The 20,321-nt window shown below is 37.4% G+C and overlaps 1 protein-coding gene across 2 annotated transcripts; it reads right to left on the reverse strand.

The window, feature by feature from the left end:
• Nucleotides 1–7,985: 7,985 nt before the first annotated feature.
• stard7 (StAR related lipid transfer domain containing 7) lies at nucleotides 7,986–20,200 on the reverse strand. Of its 2 annotated transcripts, none has more exons than XM_028462912.1 (9): nucleotides 20,096–20,200; nucleotides 16,815–17,274; nucleotides 13,958–14,121; nucleotides 13,813–13,862; nucleotides 13,587–13,697; nucleotides 13,335–13,417; nucleotides 13,161–13,260; nucleotides 10,574–10,658; nucleotides 7,986–9,795 (listed from the first exon to the last, which is right to left on the reverse strand). In XM_028462912.1, the coding sequence occupies exons 2-9, from the start codon at nucleotides 17,267–17,269 to the stop codon at nucleotides 9,617–9,619; spliced, it is 1,227 nt and encodes a 408-aa protein (XP_028318713.1). In that variant the 5' UTR covers nucleotides 17,270–17,274; nucleotides 20,096–20,200; the 3' UTR covers nucleotides 7,986–9,616. The 2 variants fall into 2 exon arrangements, with proteins under 2 accessions (XP_028318713.1, XP_028318714.1); XM_028462913.1 differs by having other exon boundaries at nucleotides 16,815–17,271; nucleotides 20,096–20,189.
• Between the last annotated feature and the right edge of the window lie 121 nt (nucleotides 20,201–20,321).

Here is a 20,321-nt window from a genome sequence, read left to right on the forward strand (position 1 = left end):
TTCCCCCTCTAACAAAATTAAAGAATCTACCCATTTAGAGAGGGAGGACTCTGTATTAATATTTATGAAATGCGGAACCCAAATGGCCCCCCCAACGTCCCCAACCCACGTCCAATCCCAGCCTGACCAGGTCCTACTTTCAAGTGCACCTATCCCAAGAGAACATCAGCAACTCCTCCTAGCTTTAAGGAGGGGCAGGAAGTAGGGACTTGAAGGATGCTGAGGACGCAGTCAGGACAGTCTGTCTTCAGCAGAGCAACCTGGAGGACTGTTAGATATAGACGTAGTTCAGAGCGCCCAGTCTTCTCCGTCGCCTTAGGACTTGGTGGAAGGAAAAGGTGGGTTTCACGGAAAGACCAGTTCTACAAAGGACTTTCTAAGTTACGGTTAACTTTTATATTTTGAAGTTTTTCATTGATTCTGTAATGGTGTTTGTCGTTCGAATACTTGCTTTAACTTGACATTTGCAGCATTTTGATGTAGTCATTGACATAGAGTATATTTTGTGTAAGTTGAGAAAACCAATGCTTTTTTTTTTGACAAAAGAAAGACCGAGAACAAGGTAAGAAACATCACGTCGCAATCATTTCAAAATAAAAACCATCCTGCCTTCATCGCATCTCTTCACAACATCAAACTCATTTGGAAATCACCAAAGTCCATTTCCCCGCCATCGGCCACCATTCTCGTCCAAAGTAACCACCATTTTCAAAGCCATTGGTCGCCCCAGCCATCCATCGTCAATGCTTGATGGTGTCATTTCATTTCACAAAGAGGTTCAGTCACAGAGTGGTGTAAGTTGATTATGGCGCCGTGCTGTCTGGTTTGGGTAAGTTGTCCCCGGGGAGCTTAAAGAGACACTAGAGAAGGTAACGAGATTGTCCGCTCTTAGCCTGATGCCATCATGTGTCTTGACATTGCACTCAGTGACCGTTAACTCGGTTAGTTCGAAAATGTCAGAAATGTTTGCGGCTTTCGTCTGGAACGATTCTAACTGCCAGAGATTCTAAAAAAATACAGGTTTTTTTTAGAATCTCTGGCATCTAATGATTATTGTAGTTAATTTCCCGTAAGAATTTAGACCGTTGAGTCTACGAGATGGACTTCTTTACAAGGTCACAGATAGATTCTCGAAACCCGTTTCCATTGATCACCTAGTTAAGAAAACTGATCTAGCCCCCTTTTCCCAGAATAAGATCATTCTCGTACTTCATTTAAGCAAAGGTTTTTATTTTTTTATTTTGTTAATGTTATTTTACGATATGAATGTTTGTTTTTGTAACTCTTTAGTCGCATTTCTAAGAGTTGGGCGTGAAAGGCGAGAGGGTGGGGTTTGTCGCAGTTTATGCGCAGAAAGGGTGTAGCCCTTTTTTCCGCAGTGAGCCATGACCCGCACAAACGTTTTTTTTAAGTAACCGCAGATGACTTTAACCACTGTGGGAGATTTTTCAAACCATCGTTTGACCAATGGAAGGTTTCTTTTCAACAGTGAGTCTACGGGTATGTAAGAATGTTAGCGCTCAGTCTTTGGAACTGGATTAATGCTTTAAAGTTGACGCAGAACTGTAAGATTTTAATAATTTCAACACTTTACTAGAGATAATTTCTAGATACTGCATTCACTTTATTTGACCAGTTTTGGTCATTATTGACACTAAGGTAGAATTGGTTGTTTGCTCAATCAAACCCCCGTGTTTGATATTTGTATTTGAGATGTGTCAGCAAATGTTTTACTGCCTTACCATTAGGAAACTTTTTTTTTTTTGTCTTTGCCCAGGACCCCATTGTGCTTGATCTAACCATGCAGTGCATCTTCTGTCCATGGTTGTGCCAAGCACTTTGGAGGCTTGTGAGCACTATCTGCTGTTCTCTCATCATTTAGGAAATCTTAATTGTGCTTCTTTTTTCTTTTTTTTTTTTTTTTTTAAGATTCGGGCACTTCTTCTTTTCCTTATTTCATTTTCAAGGTTTAGACAAAATATAGGGCAAAAATAAAGAAAATCACTAAGTATGAATGATTTCATTGTAATTGTTAGATGTTTGCACGTGAAAGACCAAATAATGTACTTTTAATTCTGTGCTTTTTTTTCTTAACGTATATCTTGTGTGGGTTAAGTAGTAATAAATTCCATTTGAACATACTGTGTGTTTCCTGGAAATATCTTCCTTTTCAGTGTTAAATAAAAGACTGACCTCAGAGGAGAGCGATGGAATAAAATGACTTGTGGCTGTGATGCAGTGAAGATAAAGCTGTCATGATGTAAAAGCTGAACTGTCAAAATGAGGCAGATTTGTGGGGACAATCAATTCCACTAAGTGCTCAGTGGCTCTTTACTATGGCCAATCATTTAGACACAATAGAGGTGATGTATTGAAATAAAAAGATGTGATGTTTCTATACAAAGACTGCTGCTGATTAAAAGATCAAACTACGAGACGCAACAGCATTTCAGCGTCTTTGTAACTCAGCTTGGGTTTCAGTGCAATAAACCTAACCTGTGAAAACCAGTCTCTCCTTTTTATACTCGGTGTCCTGGTAACTGTCTCTTTCATGATGATACACAATATAATAAATGTATCATATTTATAGCAACCTGCACACATTTTACCAACACATATGACAGGAAATGCACCATTTGGTACTTTATTCCTGTAAAATAAAAACTATTTAAAAAAAAAAAGCAATAATGCATTACTGCAGCGATCAATGTGAAGGTTTTTACTCTGATTTATATTTTTTTAAAAAAGAAGAAAAAAAAAACTAACACTTGCCATAAATAAGGAAGTGTACTATCAGGGATTTCTGAATTTCAGCTGCGATAGCTACAGTGCAACATATTATACACATCACAGCAAAGGAGATTTTATTTTATTCATAAAAATGTTTTTTTTTTTTTTCTTAATGTTTTGTTTGTTTTGTTGCTCTATACGTTTTTGTGTATGACCTTTTATAAGTCTATTTGGTTAAAAAAAAAAAAGAATAAGCAGAAAACTATGAATAGCTAAAAAAGAATAATGATACATTTAATCGATTAGAAATATTTGTCCACATTTAACCTCTGTAAATGTTTTTAAAAAATAAAAACTGTAAATTGTAATGTGCATTTTCTTGAATGACCCTTTTTCAGGACATCTCTGCTCTTGATTTCTGTATCTGACATGGTAAACTTCAAACTTGTTTGGAAAGTGCATCTGCTTTAAAATGCTCCTATTCTCAGGTTCACTTTAAACCACATTAGTTCCAAGTCTCACTTTCACAAACGTCACAATAACACATGCAGCATCTTCCTCTTCAGTTCAAGTCGACCTCACTTGTTTTATCCTGGGGGTCTCTTATGTAGTGTATTTTTATCATTTCAACTTTATTTGTGCATTGGTTTTACTGACAGACACAAGAGGAGCTGCAGTTTTTTCAATCAGTCAATCAATCAATCTTTATTTGTATAGCGCCAAATCATAACCAATGGTATCTCAAGGCACTTTACAGTAGAGCAGTCTTAAGGACGGACTCTTCATTTTATGGATACACACATATGCATATATACGTATATACACATACATATGTATCCCACACCCAACATCAATTCATCATGGCGGCAAGGAAAACCTTCTGTTAAGCAGCAGGAACCTTGTGTGGATCCCATTCCTATGATGAACAGCCATCCACGTTATGCTGTGTTGGGTGTGTGCAGAGGAGAGGGTGGAGACAGAGCCGCTGAGACTCTGTAGCTCCACACTAAGGATCCCACGGACCTGCAAGACAAAAGCCAGAAGGAGTACAAGAGCAAACACACAAGGGAAGAAGCAGACATAGAGGGAGTGTTAGAGAGAGGAATGGGACCCTCTCCGGTCCCTCTCTAACCTAAATGACCTCTCTCTTAACGCCCTCTCCAACCTCTCTCCAACCGAGCATGCCAGACCCCCCCCCCGGCAGTCTATGCCTATTGCATCTTAATTATGAGCTATGAGCTGGTTCCTAACTAAAAGCTTTACCAAAGAGGAATGTTTTGAGCCTAACCTTAAAGGTAGAGAGGGTGTCTGCCCCCCGAACCATGGTTGGTAGATGGTTCCAGAGAAGTGGGGCCTGATAACCGAAAGCTCTTCCTCCTATACTACTTTTAGAGATGAATGGAACAACGAGTAGTCCAGCATTTTGAGAGCGTAGTGTTCTGGGGGGATTGTATGGCACTACAAGCTCCTTGAGATAGGCTGGTGCCTGTCCATTTAGGGCTTTATAAGTGAGAAGAAGAATCTTGAATTCTATTCTATATTTTATGGGAAGCCAATGCAGAGAGGCTAATACAGGAGTAATGTGATCTCTTCTCCTAGTTTTAGTCAGTACACGTGCTGCAGCATTTTGAACCAGCTGAAGTGTCTTAAGCGACTTGCTCGGGCAGCCTGCTAAAAGAGAATTACAATAATCCAGTCTAGAGGTAACAAAAGCATGGACTAGTTTTTCGGCGTCGCCCTGAGACAGGATAGATCTGATTTTAGCAATGTTACGGAGATGAAAGAAGGCAGTTCTTGAAGTTTGTTTTATGTGAGAGTTGAAGGATAAATCCTGATCAAATAGAACCCCAAGGTTTCTAACAGTTGTGCTTCGTGCCAGAGTAATGCCATCTAGGGCAGTTAGGCTAGCATAGGTTTCTCTAAGGTGTCGTGGGCCCAGTACAATGACCTCAGTCTTGTCTGAGTTGAGAAGAAGAAAATTTTGGTCCATCCAGGCCCTAATGTCCTTTAGACAGGCCTCAAGTTTAGATAGCTGATTTGTCTCACCTGGCTTCATTGATACATACAGTTGGGTATCATCAGCATAGCAGTGAAAGTTAACAGAGTATTTTCTCATAACATTACCAAGGGGGATCATATAGATACAGAAGAGGATTGGACCTAGCACAGAGCCCTGAGGAACCCCGTAGCTTACTTTAGTGTACACAGAAGACCTGTTATTCACGTGTACAAACTGGTACCTATCAGATAGGTAGGACTTAAACCAGTTTAGGGCAGTCCCTGTGATTCCAAGTAATTTCTCTAATCTCTCTAGTAGAATATAGTGATCTATAGTGTCAAAAGCTGCACTAAGATCTAATAAAACCAGCACTGAGAGTCGTCCTTCATCTGAAGCCCAGAGTAGATCATTAGTTACTTTAACTAAAGCAGTCTCTGTGCTGTGTTGAGCTCTAAAACCTGACTGGAAGTCCTCGAACAGGCTGTTGTTTTGAAGAAATTCACAGAGCTGAGCCGCCACAACTTTCTCAAGAATCTTTGAAATAAAAGGAAGATTAGATATAGGCCTGTAGTTTGCTAAAGTGCTGGAATCAAGAGTAGGTTTTTTGAGAAGGGGTTTGATTACAGCTACTTTAAAGGACTGTGACACGTAGCCTATTGATAGGGATATATTTATTGTCTCCAACAAAGATGGGCAGACCAGGGGAACAACTTCTTTAAACAGCTTAGTTGGGATCGGATCTGAAAGGCAGGTCGATGGTTTGGAGGATGAAATAATAGAGTTAAGTTCCTGAAGTCCTATATGTGTGAAACAGTTTAGGTTAGGCCTATTTACATTTAATGGTACAGCAGGCCCAGGTGAAGGCAGGGAGTGGCTAATTTTATCTCTAATCTTATGAATTTTATCGTCAAAAAATGTCATAAAGTCCTCACAGCTGAGGGCTAGAGGAATCATGGGCTCAATAGAGCTCTGACTTTGTGTTAGCCTGGCTACAGTGCTGAAAAGGTACCTTGGATTATTTTTATTTTCTTCAATTTTTTCTTCAATTTGGTCAAACACGGTTTGATTGACATCAGCAGAGATGTGGGAAAGGTATTTAAGGATTTGCAGGTGGGAATGTGTTACTTTTGGTCTGTTGGGGAAAAATGTATTTATTTATTTATTTTTTTATTTTATTTTTTGGGGGGGGGTTATTCAGAGAGGTTATTTACAAGTTAAATAATTTGTGCACCAGTTGTAGTCAACACCCAACAAACATACAGGATATCGCAATATCATAATACGCAGTTTTCTAATCGCAAAGTGCAGTCCACATGTTTACATGTTTCACGAAAAGTGAAGTTAGATAGATATATTGTAGAAGTAAAGCCACAGATTTCTTTGCTTTATTGTTGTAATCTGTGCTTTGAAATGTGTATTTTATATTCATTTAAAGTTTAAATAAATCCATAATTATTTATTATGAAACACTTTGATTGATTGCTTGTGTTCATTAAAAAATACATGACAAGAGGCCCTTGAAAAAATAATCGCATATTAAATCGCAATCACAATATCGAAGAAAAAAATCGTAACTAGATTATTTTTCAAAATCGTTCAGCCCTATGGATAGATCACAATTATTTTTGTTTCTTGATTAGTTATTTTATTGTCATAGCAAGTATTGCACTTGGTTGTAATTACTTAACTAAGTGCAATTTTAGTTAACAGATATTAGCGTATTATAATTCATAATCACAAATGTAGGGTAAATAGAAACTGTCCATTACTGTTAGAATTTAAAGCAAAAAAAAAAATTATTTTTTAATGCAAAACTGATACTAAAATACAATTCGTACTAACAGACTAATCACCGTTGAATTAACAAGTGAATTATTCATTTTACCTTCTTGAAGTATTGAAGATAATAATAATAATAATATATTTTATTTGTATAGCGCTTTTACAGTGCTGCTCAGACACTTTACAGGGATAAAGACGCATTGTGTAAACAATAAGTAAAAATACAGATGCATAGAAATAAGTAAAAACACAATGCAAGAAACAACAGATTAACTACAAGATAAAATGGCTATACAGTACATTAAAAGCAGTCCAGAATCAGTGGTTTTTTAGGTGTTTTTTAATGTTTTTATTTGAATTTCTAATCCAACCAGGGCCCTTTGTTCTAAAATAGTGTGTGTTGACGGTTGTCAGGATTATTTCTAAACTGGTTATAGAAAGCCCAGGGTGTGGCTCATCCCACTGAGTAAACTATAGGCACTGGAGTCCTGAAAGAAAAAGGATTGGGAAAGAAAAGTGGATTGTTGATACTAGCTGAACTTCAGTCTATTATACAGAACAGGTTTCTTCAACCTGCGTCTCTGGAGCCTCTTTGACTCTTGTGTAATGGATCCCTATAGCTTTAAAAAAAAAAATGAAATAAAGAGTTGTTACATAGTCTATTAATGATTAATGACAATGACACCAAATAAAATCAAGACATACTTTTATCAACCTAAAAATAAATCACATTGTGCAATGACTCAGCACCTTCCTACTTCACCTCCCGCAACATCTACAGACCATCAACTTTCCTGCACCTGTGACAAACCTTAAGTTTTAAATCCTTGGTAAGATAACTAAACCAACAAAAACACTATTCTGGAAGAAATTAGAGATTTTAATTATGTGGGAACAGATTCATTTAACTGCCAATGTGCCATGACAACTATATATGGCAAAAAATTAAATCATATTTTTTGTAGCCCTTCAAATACATGAACTCAATATATACATATATATGTGTATATAATTTATATAACATTCCATTCATGTAGACTGAGATACTGTTTTGTTATTTCTTGATGTTAATTTATTTTAAGCAGTTTTTAAGTTGCCATTTACATGATCAAAATAAATAAATCAAATCAAATTAAATCAAACATTATTCTATAAAATTTGTATAGAAGTTAATACACTGTATTGTCTTCATTGAGAAGGTATTTTGTTTTGGCTCCGGAAGGACTTTAATCCAGGCGAGATGAGGCAAAATGGCTCCTTTGAGAGTAAAGGTTGCAGACCCCTGGTATAGAATTAAGACTGACTGAGAACCTTCAGACACACGGTTGAGTCCCTTACTGACCTTGAACCCAGACACTAAACACAGGCTTTACAGATTACACTGGAGAGCAGTTAACATGACCACAATGGTGATCACATGTTCTTCAACCTAACCACTCAATACGCAAAAAGATGAATTCCTTTGATCCAAATGTAGTCATTCATTTCAGTTCTTTATTAAATGATGTCAGATACAATTGTTCCAGCTCATGTCCACACACTCAAGCACAACAAACAACTGCCTGCAGAAAGAAAACATGCACAACTCTCCCTTTTAGACTTTTGCAGATGGCACGCAGGATATCTGGACATGACAGAGCATTAATAACATGTTACATTCAGACACACGCTTCACATCAGCAGACGCTGCAGTGTTCAGCTTGGTTACGTCAGTCCTAAAAGCCTCACAGTTCAGTTAATCCAGGAGATAAATATTAAAAAAAAAAAAAACAGCCATTTCACGTTTCACCTCAGATCATCTGAGGTGATCTGAATACTTACATGTACTTACATGTATTCCTGATGTAAGTGCATCAGGAATACAGCTGTTGAAATAATGGGAGGCATTTCATGATTTAGGACATTTTTCACAATAACAAAATTGAATGAAACCCAGAAATTATAGCTTTACAAATTTATTCAGATATTTTTTCATGTTACTGCTGCCAGTCGGTAATGCTGTAAACAAAGTACAATCATTATCATTTTTGTTTTTTTACAGTTTATAAAGAATAATGCAAAAAGGAAGACTTAAAAAGAACAAAGTCTGTGTGGTTTCAGTCTGACTGGCATCAGGAAAATAAATCCTAACTTATGGAGAAAATACTGTTACAAAACTATGTAACTATGTAATGTGCTAAAACCTTCCTGTACTCAGTGGCCTGGTGTCTGAATTTACACATTTTACAGTAACACACACACACAAAAAAAAACTCAAAGCGCAAACTTAACTGATAGACAATCGAAAACAAACATTTTAAAATCAAATGTATCTATTGTTCATCTTTTTACTAAATCACACAACACGGGGTTGGCTCAGGAGGTGTTACTGGTTTGTTAACAAAAAGGTGACGCCTTGCGATTGCCCTGCAAGAAGCACGAGTAGCATTTGAAGATTTACCTGCTTGTTATAAGACACTGTGCCTCCGATGCAGAAGAAAGGCATGAACTCCACGAGGCTGGCAGCTCACACACTCACACAGGCACGATGAGATATGCAGCTTATACAAACCGACACGCTCCAGTCAAACGCTAAAGGTCTTGTTAATCATGCAGGAGATGCACACGTACCGCGCTGTAACCTGTTAGTTTGATTACTGCAGAGGCTTTAGCTAATGTTAGTGCATTTGTGTGGCAGCTTTAGATTTCAGTGAGAACGTCCCAAAGGGATTTCCTTTTTCTCAGAAACATTAGAATAAAAAATAGAAAGTCACCTCTAACGTCTCACTGTAACTGCACTAATGGCATGAATGGTCAAGTGGCTGCTGGCGATCAGATGGCCCCCCAAGACATTAAAAAAAAAAAAAAAAAAAACAACATTTGTGTAATTTGAATATTTGGCTCGATAAAGTAACGTCGTGTTGGCAGGCGACTGAGAAGAAAAGTGACATGACTGGCATTTCAGATTGCAACATTTCTCCAAAGGACGGTAACGCTGTCTGTCACACAGACCAAGTTGTTGTTTGTATATTGTCAAATAGGAGTGGATTATTTAGTTTTGGACACAAGTGTGAGAGAAAACATCCCCGCAGCGAAAGATAAAACCTTGCAGAAACATTAACAGCCTCAGGCATAAATCTGCCCTGAACCTCCTGTGTGTGGGTTCTCCCCCGTGAGCCGCTCCTGACTCGACTGTCGGTTGGTTTTGTTGGATTTAAGGACTTCTACGTAGTCTTGAATTCCTACTTCCAAGTTCTTAGCCCGCAGTGCAGCAGCGTGGAGCTTATCCAAGAAATCTGGCAAACCTAAAGTGTTTACAGAAAAACATAATTGGTAGTAACCGGAGTTGGGTTCAATTACATTTTTAAAATATGTATTCAATTATCCATGTTCAATTACAACTCAATTATGATTACAGTGACTGGCATTTTCCGCCCCAATTACAATTATTTTGGGATGCAGGTGCTGGCCCACGTCATTGAACACTGCATTAGCATTAGCGGTGTCCTGATGCGATATTGGTCCGATATTAGCCTGAAAATGAATATCGAATTCAAATTTCTAAATTTTCTTCTTCTTCTCCAATTCATTTTTTATTTATTTTATTCCATTGTACAATACTGTCGATATTATGTTGAAGGTTAAAATGTATGTAACCAATTGGTTAATAATAAATGGGTCAGTTTTTCTCATACCTACGGTTGCTGACTATTGTTCTCTGTTTGAGTGACATCACATGATCAAGACTTTTCAAACATTCCACACTATAAAATAAGTATTATTTTTTTATTAAAGAAAAAAAAAAGTGTGTATGATTCATGCTGATATCAGATCAATATCGGCACACAAGGCTGCAATATCGGTATCATATCGGAAATGAAAATTTGCATCGGGACATCCCTAATTAGCATTAGCATTAACCTAACATTAAACTACCATTATCATTAGCTAGCACTAGCCTAGCATTAACACTAGCTAGCATTAGCTAACAATGACCTTAGCCTAATATCAACATTAGCTAGCATTAACATTAACTTAGCAATACCATTAGCTGACATTAGCCTAGCATTAACGAGAACTCACCACTTGACACCATCCAGCTGACACAGTATCTTGGAAAAACAGTTTGAGGGTCGTCGCTATAGATCAGCAGGTAATCGAAGCCGTTCTGTGAAAACAAAATCAGTGGCGGAATTAAAAAAAACTGCACCACACGCACAAAACCATATCAAGGGATGTGCAAATGATTTATGATTCAAAGCAGTGATAGCTTGTAATGAAACGCTCAATAATCATTAGATAAGCTCTAATGCCTAATGCAGTGATGGTAAACTTTGCACCTGAGCGATGTCATAAATATGCCATTTATCAATGGATGGAAGCCAAAAGCAAATAGGAGCACTTAAAATATGCCATGTTAATGCATCGTATATTCATGCTTCACCTTGAAATGCTAATGCTTCGTATTAAAATGACCAAGACTCCTCCAAAGATTGATTAGTTGGCAAGAAAACCAAAGAAACCCCATTATATACAACTACCTGAGATCTACACACTTGAAGCGACTAGAAACGAAAATTATTTACCAGATAAAAACAGTGTAGGCCATAGATCGATAAATCAAAAATCATTTGCTCCAAACAAAAAAAAGAAAAAAGATGTAAAAGGTTGAAATTGCCGTTCACAAGCTTCACTGCAAACACTCTTATTGACTTTATTGGAAAAAATAAATTGCATATTGCATTGTGGGATATGGAGTCCCATAGACGGATGCATAGAAGTGTTTATACTGCATTTTTACCGTGGTTTGTAACACCAGACAAGGAGGACAAGGGGATCAAAAATAAACTTTCGGTCGACAATTTCAACCTTTTATATATTTTTTTCCCAAACAAATTAAATTAAATGTAATGACTTATGAAGCCTACACTATGGCTGTGTTCAAAATGTCATACTAACGCACTACTCATACTAAGTCTGACATCAAAATTAGTATGTAGTCTGTTCACGTTAGATAGGATGAAAAGATTGAGTATGCGATAAATACCCAAATGTATAATATTTTGGGATGTATGTACAGTGGGCACACTAGTCATACTACTCATGATGCATTGCGAGCGGAACGTAAAATCGTCCTGGTTCTGGATTCAAGCAATTCGTTTTTAACACTTTAGTAAATAGGGCTCTTGTTTTGAAGTTAAAGGGGACATACTATACAAATTTTTCACCTTTTAAAACAGTTCCCTGTGGTCTAATTGTTAAATCTGTGCAGGTATTTGGTCAAAACGTCACATGAATTAAGCAACAGAAGAGGTTTATCACCCTGTAAAAACAAGTTCTGTGAGAGCGCTCTGTTTTGGGGGGTGCGTCACTGGATTTGCATAGACCTCCCCTTTCCCCGTTCCCGTCTTCCGCAGGGTGGCACACACTAACCCGGGGTTTCCACTGGATATGTCTCCGCTGCACCACGGCAGCGATCCGGTATTTCACCGCTGTCCGCCAAGGCAGCAGCCCCTCCCTCCCGCTACAGTGACACGGCTGCAGCGGGAGGCTTCCTCAACTTACTGGGGCAAAATTAAAGCGGTTAACTTCTGGAATAAGCCTACATTCTGAGTGAACTCATCCTTTAGTAACTCTCTAAGTTGATAATTTAAACTGTAAAAGCGGCGCTGTTAATGATAAGTGCTAGAGAAGAAGTGATCAGACCTCTCTCTCCCCTGTCACTCGGCTTCGCGCAGGCGCACACACACTTCACTGGAGTGATTAAGTGACCAAAAAGCTCCACTGTGTTCAAGCGACTCATCACAGGCGATTGAAGTGACTGCAGTCGCGTTCGGTGTGAACACACCTTCACCCCTTCGCTAGCAAGAAAAACAATGGCGTACTTTCGCAAAAGTTTTCATCATGTTGGGGGTGGAATCCATGGGTAGAGTTACCAGCCAAGGAGAGGGCATTTTCTTTCCCGATTTAGCTTGTGACATCACAAACTTAAAAAATTTAAAATGGAGCAATTTTCTCCATGTTATAAGACTTACACAAACCACAAACAAATGACTGGATGCTTTTATTTTACACTCAAATCACCTCATATGTGATTAAAAAAACTGCAAAAGTGTATTTTTCATAGTATGTCCCCTTTAATCAGAAGATTTGTCAGTAGCACAATGGCGGGTCAACAAAAATCTCCAAAATGTCAGCATGAAATGCGTTTCCGTGAGATTTATGGATCAAATGACCAGGTATTGATATTCTACTAGGTCAATTTCTCAATTAAAATGTTTCCAGAATTTACAAAGGTGGAGAATCCATGGCGATATTTAGCCTCAGTGGGCTTCCAATTTGTCGTAGGTTCGAAATGCATCTTGGGAAACTTGTAAGTATACTTCAGCTGGAACGGTCATCATCCGAACCATACTAATAGTATATAGTAGACAGTATATACTGTACTAATTGAGTTTGTAGTGCACAGTATGGAGTGTGCCATTTCAAACACAGCCTGTCTTTATCTGATTTTTTGTCAACAGTAGCTTTAAGTTCTTTTAAATCACTTTGTTTCAACATGAAAATAACAAAACAAAAAACAACAACAGAGACTAATGTATGGATAAATGACATTATATTCAAGTGATTAATGACACATCCTAAACTCCACATCACTTTCACTACACACCTCATCAAAAGACGTGTGGGGACGGATAACCATCTTCGACTGGTACGAATGGACTCGAACAAAGTCCTGAGACTCAGGAACTCTGGGATGCAGCACGGCTCTACATGACATAATTACACATTTGTTAATCAACCTTGGGACAGCAAAACACCAGCGTCGTTCACAGGATCTTACCTGGATATTAAGGTCATCAGGTTGTTGTTGACATCAACATCATAGCGACGCACGTAGACGTAATCTCTTGAATACATTGGATACTAAGACAGAAACATAACCTATTCAAACAGTGACAATTTTTAAGTCTTTGTGAATTTGTAAATAAGGGAAAACCTTTTTATGACCAAACGCAAATGACATCTCTTATTGATAATTACTCTGTAAAGCAAAGTTTTTAAAAATAGGATTAATTTTTATTTACAGACTTACAGGAAAGTGTGTTGCCCAATGTACTATTTCAGAGCCCGTGTTGACGTCTCTGTCCACCACTTCCAGTTTGATAACCAAAGCATCCCATTTCTTCCTGTACTCTGTGTCCAACTGGGGAAAAGGTAGAGGTCGGAATATATATATATATATTTATAGCACGAGGCTCACATTTCCTTTTGTGCTGCGTACATGGCTTCTGATTGAAAGACATTGAAGTTGTTTGTACCTGCACATTGAAAAACTGTCTTGGTGTGACATCACCATAGGAGCCTAGCACTGCAATAAAACACATTAATGGGAAAAAAATTAACAAAATCATGAACATAGAGGTCCCTGTTAGGTCTTCAGATTACAGCGAGAGGTCAACCCACCTCTGTATTCATACAGGTGACTGTTAGGAATCGGTCGTTTCCACACTTTGAAGTCTTTCTTCTCTACGACAATCTCCCAACCAGTTTCGTCTTTGCCTAATGTCAACCCTGGGGATGAACTTAAACGTTTAGCTGCTTCCAGTGCCTGAAGTTCGATTCCACACCTACGGAAAGGACAGAAAAACATCATTATGGGTCACATTAGGAATGTAACGATTCACTCAACTCCCAATACGATTCGATTCACGATACTGGGTTCACGATACGATTCTCTGACGATTTATTTTACAAAATGGGACTGTAGACAAATAATGACTGAAAAATATTCCTTTATTTTTTTTGGGAAAAAAACTAAAAAATACTGTACTATTTTCCTTTTATTTTTCATTGTCAAAAGAATCCTTTGATAAACTATTCAAAACAATGCAATTTAACTAAGTATAAATCTTGAATGAAATAAATAAAGGAATAATACAAATGAAGAAGAAGCCTATTAATTTAAATTCTGGTTCTATAGTAAACAATGCAAAACTGCATAATAGTTATTTTTATTTTTAAAAGTGCAACTGAAAATGTATTTTGTGCCTTAACAATTGGATTTTAAAAAAAACCAGTCTGCACTATATTTACGTCAGATATTTGTTTGGACCAGCAGAGCGCGCTGGTAACCCAGTGTTCGGTTGGGATGCAGCTATTCTGTGCAGTGAAGAGGAGATGCTATGCGCTAGCAGACAGAGCTAATAGAAACTTTTACAGATATTCACGTAATATTACAGATATTCTTTCAGCGCTAAAGGGGTAAGGAATCATTTATGAACATGTTTAAGAGTCGAAGGCGGCCAGAAAGAAAGTAGTAGCAGATTCCGCCCGCCGCCTCAGCATTTCGACAAGGATATATCTGCCATTCAATTTTCAGAAAATCGATATGAACCGTGATACCTATGAATCGATTTTTAACCGTCTTACGATTAATTGTTACATCCCTAGGTCACATCAATGTGAAATACTACAGTGCATGTTTGTACACAACAGGTCAGAAGAAAAAGGTCTATCTGACTAGGATATAAAGAATGTACTATATTAGTATACATTTATAACACATGGGGCGGGACTAGATAAGCTTATGCTTCTGTCTTTTCTCAAAATGTGTAATATGAGTTTTACATTATTGTTAAATTTATTTTATTTCGATACTTATTAACGGTGTCTCGATCCAATATTGATATCGGATATCAGCCAGAAAACAAATATCGGATTTTATCGAACTGCATCTAAAATCTCCGTTATAAGCGCTCCGATAAGTTTTTGTCCCCGCCCTCAGTTGTTCCCACCATATACGGACAGTGAAAAATAACTGAAGTGAACTTGAATTGCTGACTATTGTTCTCTGTTTGAGTAACATCACTTGATCAAGCCTTTTCTAAAATTCCCCACTACAAAATAAGTAATGATTCGTACTGCTATTGTATAGGACCAATATTTGTATCGGCCGATACGCAAGGCTGCAATATCAGTATCATGAAAAAGTTGCATCGGGACATCCCTAATACTTATACTGCATCATCAAATGGCCGTTGACGGGTGCATATGTAATAGACTTCTTGCTTTTATGGTTCTGTTCTGTTGTTGAAGTTCCTGAAAGTCATGTGACCATTCCGTGCATTAAAATCAGAAGAAAAAATGGCTGAACAAGCGATACACGTACGAAGTCACGGTGTCAAGAAATTAAAATCCACTTCAGAAGGTTAGGGTTAGTTAGTGATGTAGTTTAGAATCTACGTATTTATAGCAAACAGAAGTCCTGGCCAATGAGGGGCGCTATGTATGAATATCACAACAACTCAAATACGTAGCATGTCCGTAACGCAGTTTAGGAAGCTATGTATTTATAGCAGACAGAAGTAGAAGTACGTAGCATCTTAATCACGTCACCTAATCTGGTCAATGAGGGGCTCTACGTACGGATAGAATGGCGGTATATTGATACAGTGTCGTACGGATAGCCAATGCCTATATCATTACAGAGTGCAGAGCCCTTGTTTAAAATGTGAATACTGCCGACAATCTTGTAAATTTAATCGTGGCAACCAAAATCGTGATCACGATTAAAATTTTATTAATTGTGCAGCCCTAGTTATAACCCAGACCTTCCCCTAAACAAGCCACACAACAGAACTCACTCACATGTCTGTCCTTTAGTGGCGAAAACATCAAAAGTGGCACAAGTTGTGCAGCTTTTTGTTAATAAATGTGCCTGTGTGGCATTTTGCATCAGCAAATGTAACCGAGAATTGTCTTTCTGGTTGGACTTTGAGTTAAAATATCGAGATTTATATTAAAGCTGAACGATTAATTGCATTTGCGATAACATTGCGATATCATAAAGCGCAATTTTCTAATCGCAAAGGCAGCAAAAAAATTTCTTGTCCTGTCTTGTACTGTCCTGTTAAGTTCAGAGTGTGTTTAAGAAGTGCGGTCCACATGTTTCATGAAACATGAAGTTAGTTAGATATGTTGAAGAGGTAAAAAAGCAGATTTGTTTGCTTTATTGTCATAATGTGTGCTTTAAAATGTATATTTTATATTTATTTAAAGTTTACATAAATTTGATATTGTTTATTATGAAATGGATTGATTTATTGCTTGTGTTCATTGAAAAATACATGACAAGAGGCCCTTGAAAAAATAACCGCGTATTAAATCGCAAACACAATATTGAGTGAAAAAAAATCGCAATTAGATTATTTTCCAAAATCGTTCAGCCCTAATTCATATAGTATATCGCCATTTTGAGAGTAAAAAAATAGCAATATGAGCACAGCCCTAATATATCAGCAATTATTAAATGTTGTCCAACCTTGCCATTTCTTCGTCTTGGATCTTCTCACTCTCCCACATGAAGACACCAGCCAGGGCCGCCAGTAGCTTCCCGTTGGGGGCGTGCTTGCTCTGAAATCTGCGCCATATGTTTCCCACTAGGGTCCTCCTGGTCCGCTCTGAGTACAGGTTAGAGTAAAGCTCTCCGATCTGACAGGCCCTCCGGAGCCTCTGGCCGGTCACAAAGCTGCAGTGATCCGCGAATATGGAGAGTAAGCCCTTCCTCCTGGGTGCTGCTGGTCCTGCAGCCTCGGCGGCCCCCACACCTGCTCTCTGCAGCCAGGACAACAGCAGGCCCAGACCTCTACCGATCCACGGGGTGCTTGGCTCCCGATCCTGCTGCTCGGTCCGCCTGAAGGACCTGCTGCTCTGCCGGAGTCTGATTGTGTTGGCCCCGATCTCACAGATGGGGCGGCGGGGCACGGAGTGGAACATGTCTGCTGTGACCGTGACACAGGTTATCAAAGACTAGCCTAATGTCAGAGCTGAAAAACAGCTGCAGCGTTACCAAAGCAACTCCACAGCAGTAGTAGAAGGTCCAGGACAACACAGGGTTAATGAAAATACTGTTCAAATACTGCTGAGTTGAGGAGCTAAAGGTCAAAGCCTGCAGTGGAGGTAACGCTGTAGGAAACTCTCAGCACACGCTTCAACACTGTTAGCATTGACCTGCTTCTCCACACGTGACCAATGTTTGGAAGGAACCATACTGACACCTGTTGGACTGGAGGGTCACCACAGATAAGAGTGTTTATTTCGAACTTGACGAAAATAAAAATAAAAACAAATGAACAGAAAAAAAAAAGAAAAAAAACACAAATATACACAATAACAAAAAAAGCAAATTTTTTTATAAATTTGTGTGTGTGTGTGCGTGCGTGGTAAGCAATTACAGATAGCTATAACAACATTTTTCTACTACCGTTCATTCTTTCAAAACCAAATTCTGTACAGAAGTGTGCAGGAAGAAGTAAAAAAAAAAAAAAAAAAACTTATATAGTCCTACCCCTTATTCCATCTTAAAATGCCTCACTTAAATTCACCCTGAAGCACTGTTCAGGCCATAGCTATTAATATAGTTGGCCTCATAATGCAACGGCAAAAATCAGACCTATGACAGCATGAAAATTGAAATAAAAAAATGGACATATCACTGGATAGACAGTAAGCATGATGTTATTAATTTACCCCTTGTTGTTCCATTCTGTATCTGTAAAATGTTCATTTTAAAGATGTGTTTAAACCAAACTATTGTTTTACATGATTTCAGTTCATCACTGCAGTTGTTCCATAATTTAACTCCTTTTGTTGAGACAGTGTTGGTTTTCACTGGTTGTATTTGTGTTTTATTTACATCATACATGATCTACATTAGCAAAGGGTTTAATAGTATTTCATTTAATTTTTTTCAGGGATGCATGAGGGCAACTTGTAACTAAACAACACTAACACTGTTTAAAGCATAATTTATGGTATGGTTAAATTAACGACCCTTATATAGCAATATAGGAAGTGCAATAAAAATATAATTAAAAAATGCTTCGATTGACAGCAGGTAGTTGCATCACAGATGGAATAAAACAAACGAAATACTCTAAAACAATACTGAGAATATAGTTTTTATAATTAGAATATAAGATATATATTGACGTATAAGTGGTTCTTTACCTTATTGGAGGTACTGAACCCTGTCCTACAAGCTTTATAATTAGAAAAATAGAACATATCTTCAAAACATGGGTATATATTTTATTCGGACACATGCACACAAACACATGCAAGTCTTGGTCGATTATTTGCTTTGTTGAAAACGCTTTTAATTTGAATAAATTAATATTTAAAAAAAACAATTTAAATACTTTGTTATAGTAATTTATCTTTTAATACACTGGGAATTTACATTTTTACTGTCTTCACCTCTGCTTAACCCCTAAGACTGACAATAAACCAGGGTTAAGAACCACTGGTTTAGACAAATATTACATACTTATTAAAGTGTCAGCCTCAGAAATTGGTCACACATTTATTTTCCAAATGAAAAAAAAAAACAAAACATTATCCTCCAACATAATCTGTACTAACAAGTCAGAAAAATATTTCCTCTAACTCAGTGTTTCCCAAACAGGGGTACATGTATCCATAGGAATACAGGAGCACATTGCAGGGGTTACTCTGAAAGATTTAACAATTAATTTAAAAATAATCGGGAATTGGTCCTAGTTCCTTTTTAGGCAATTTTTGGTTTCACAAATTCACCACAAACTATGAATACTATTGCTCAATAAAATGTTATATTTTCTTGTCAATTATTGAAACAGGATTGTTTTATGCTGTAGATGCCATTTTATCACACTTCTGACAATAGGAGACAATAATTAGCTACTTAGGAGATTGCATTTATTTAGTATTGAATTCATTGCATTGGTATTAAAAAAAACTAAAAGAAAGAAATTCCACTCAATGTTTGGAATTTGTAGATTAAGCCTTAGGGAACCAATGTTCGAGAGACTGTTAAGGGTTAAGGAAAGCCTGCTGCTCCACAAAGGAAAAAGCATATAAAACTACAAAGAAGGTACTTATGATATGAAGAGGGGGTACATGTGATGAAACAAAAATGCAAAAATTGGGTACTATATAATGAAACAGCACAAAAACCTAATTCAGTGATGATAATTTTATATTTCAAACGTTCCAGAGATCATATATTGACTAATACATGTATAAAATGTTTACTCGGAAATATTTAAGTGCTTTGTACATGACAATAGTTACAGCCTGGGTACACAATGTTCATAGATGTGTCCCAATCCAATATTAATATTATCAAAATATTAGCACATATTTTTCCTTATCGCTTTATTCCTCAAGACACTATTGTAAATATGATGGTGAGTTTTTCTTTTTCTTTTGACAAACATTTAACAACTTTACTGTGTGTATGGCATTTCGAAGAGTTGATATATGCATTCAATCTAATTAATCATTATTAGAATTTACAGTAATCAGAAAGTAGCGGGGTTTTTTTCCTTGAACATACTTACTGTTGAATATGGCAGTATTTTTTAATATTGTTTTTTTTATTTAAGTAAACTGCAAACCATGAGCTTTTATTTATGGTCATTTCACGTCGTCATTTGTAGGAGGACGTGCAGCTCTGCACGTCATTGCTTTTATACGTTCACTTTAGCAGAGCAAACAAACTGTCCTAAAACACAGTAGAAGCTTTAAACCAACCAGTGCATAAAGGAATGATTGTCTTACCACGCCTGGATGATCGATGCGTGTTTTATTCTGTTTAAAAATCCTCCCGTGATTGAAACTTGGGTGTGTTTGACTTTCTTTTTATTCTTCTCCTGTGGCCAGTCCTTAATCCCGCCTCCAGAGTAAAACTCAGCTGTTGATTGGACAGTTTCCATTCGCGAATAATTTCTATTGGTCTGAACAAAGAACGATCAGGCCAAGAAGTTAAGGAGACGTTTAACGCTTT

The sequence above is a fragment of the Gouania willdenowi genome, chromosome 12 (genome assembly GCF_900634775.1).
Source record: "Gouania willdenowi chromosome 12, fGouWil2.1, whole genome shotgun sequence".
NCBI classification, from domain to species: Eukaryota; Metazoa; Chordata; class Actinopteri; order Blenniiformes; family Gobiesocidae; genus Gouania; species Gouania willdenowi.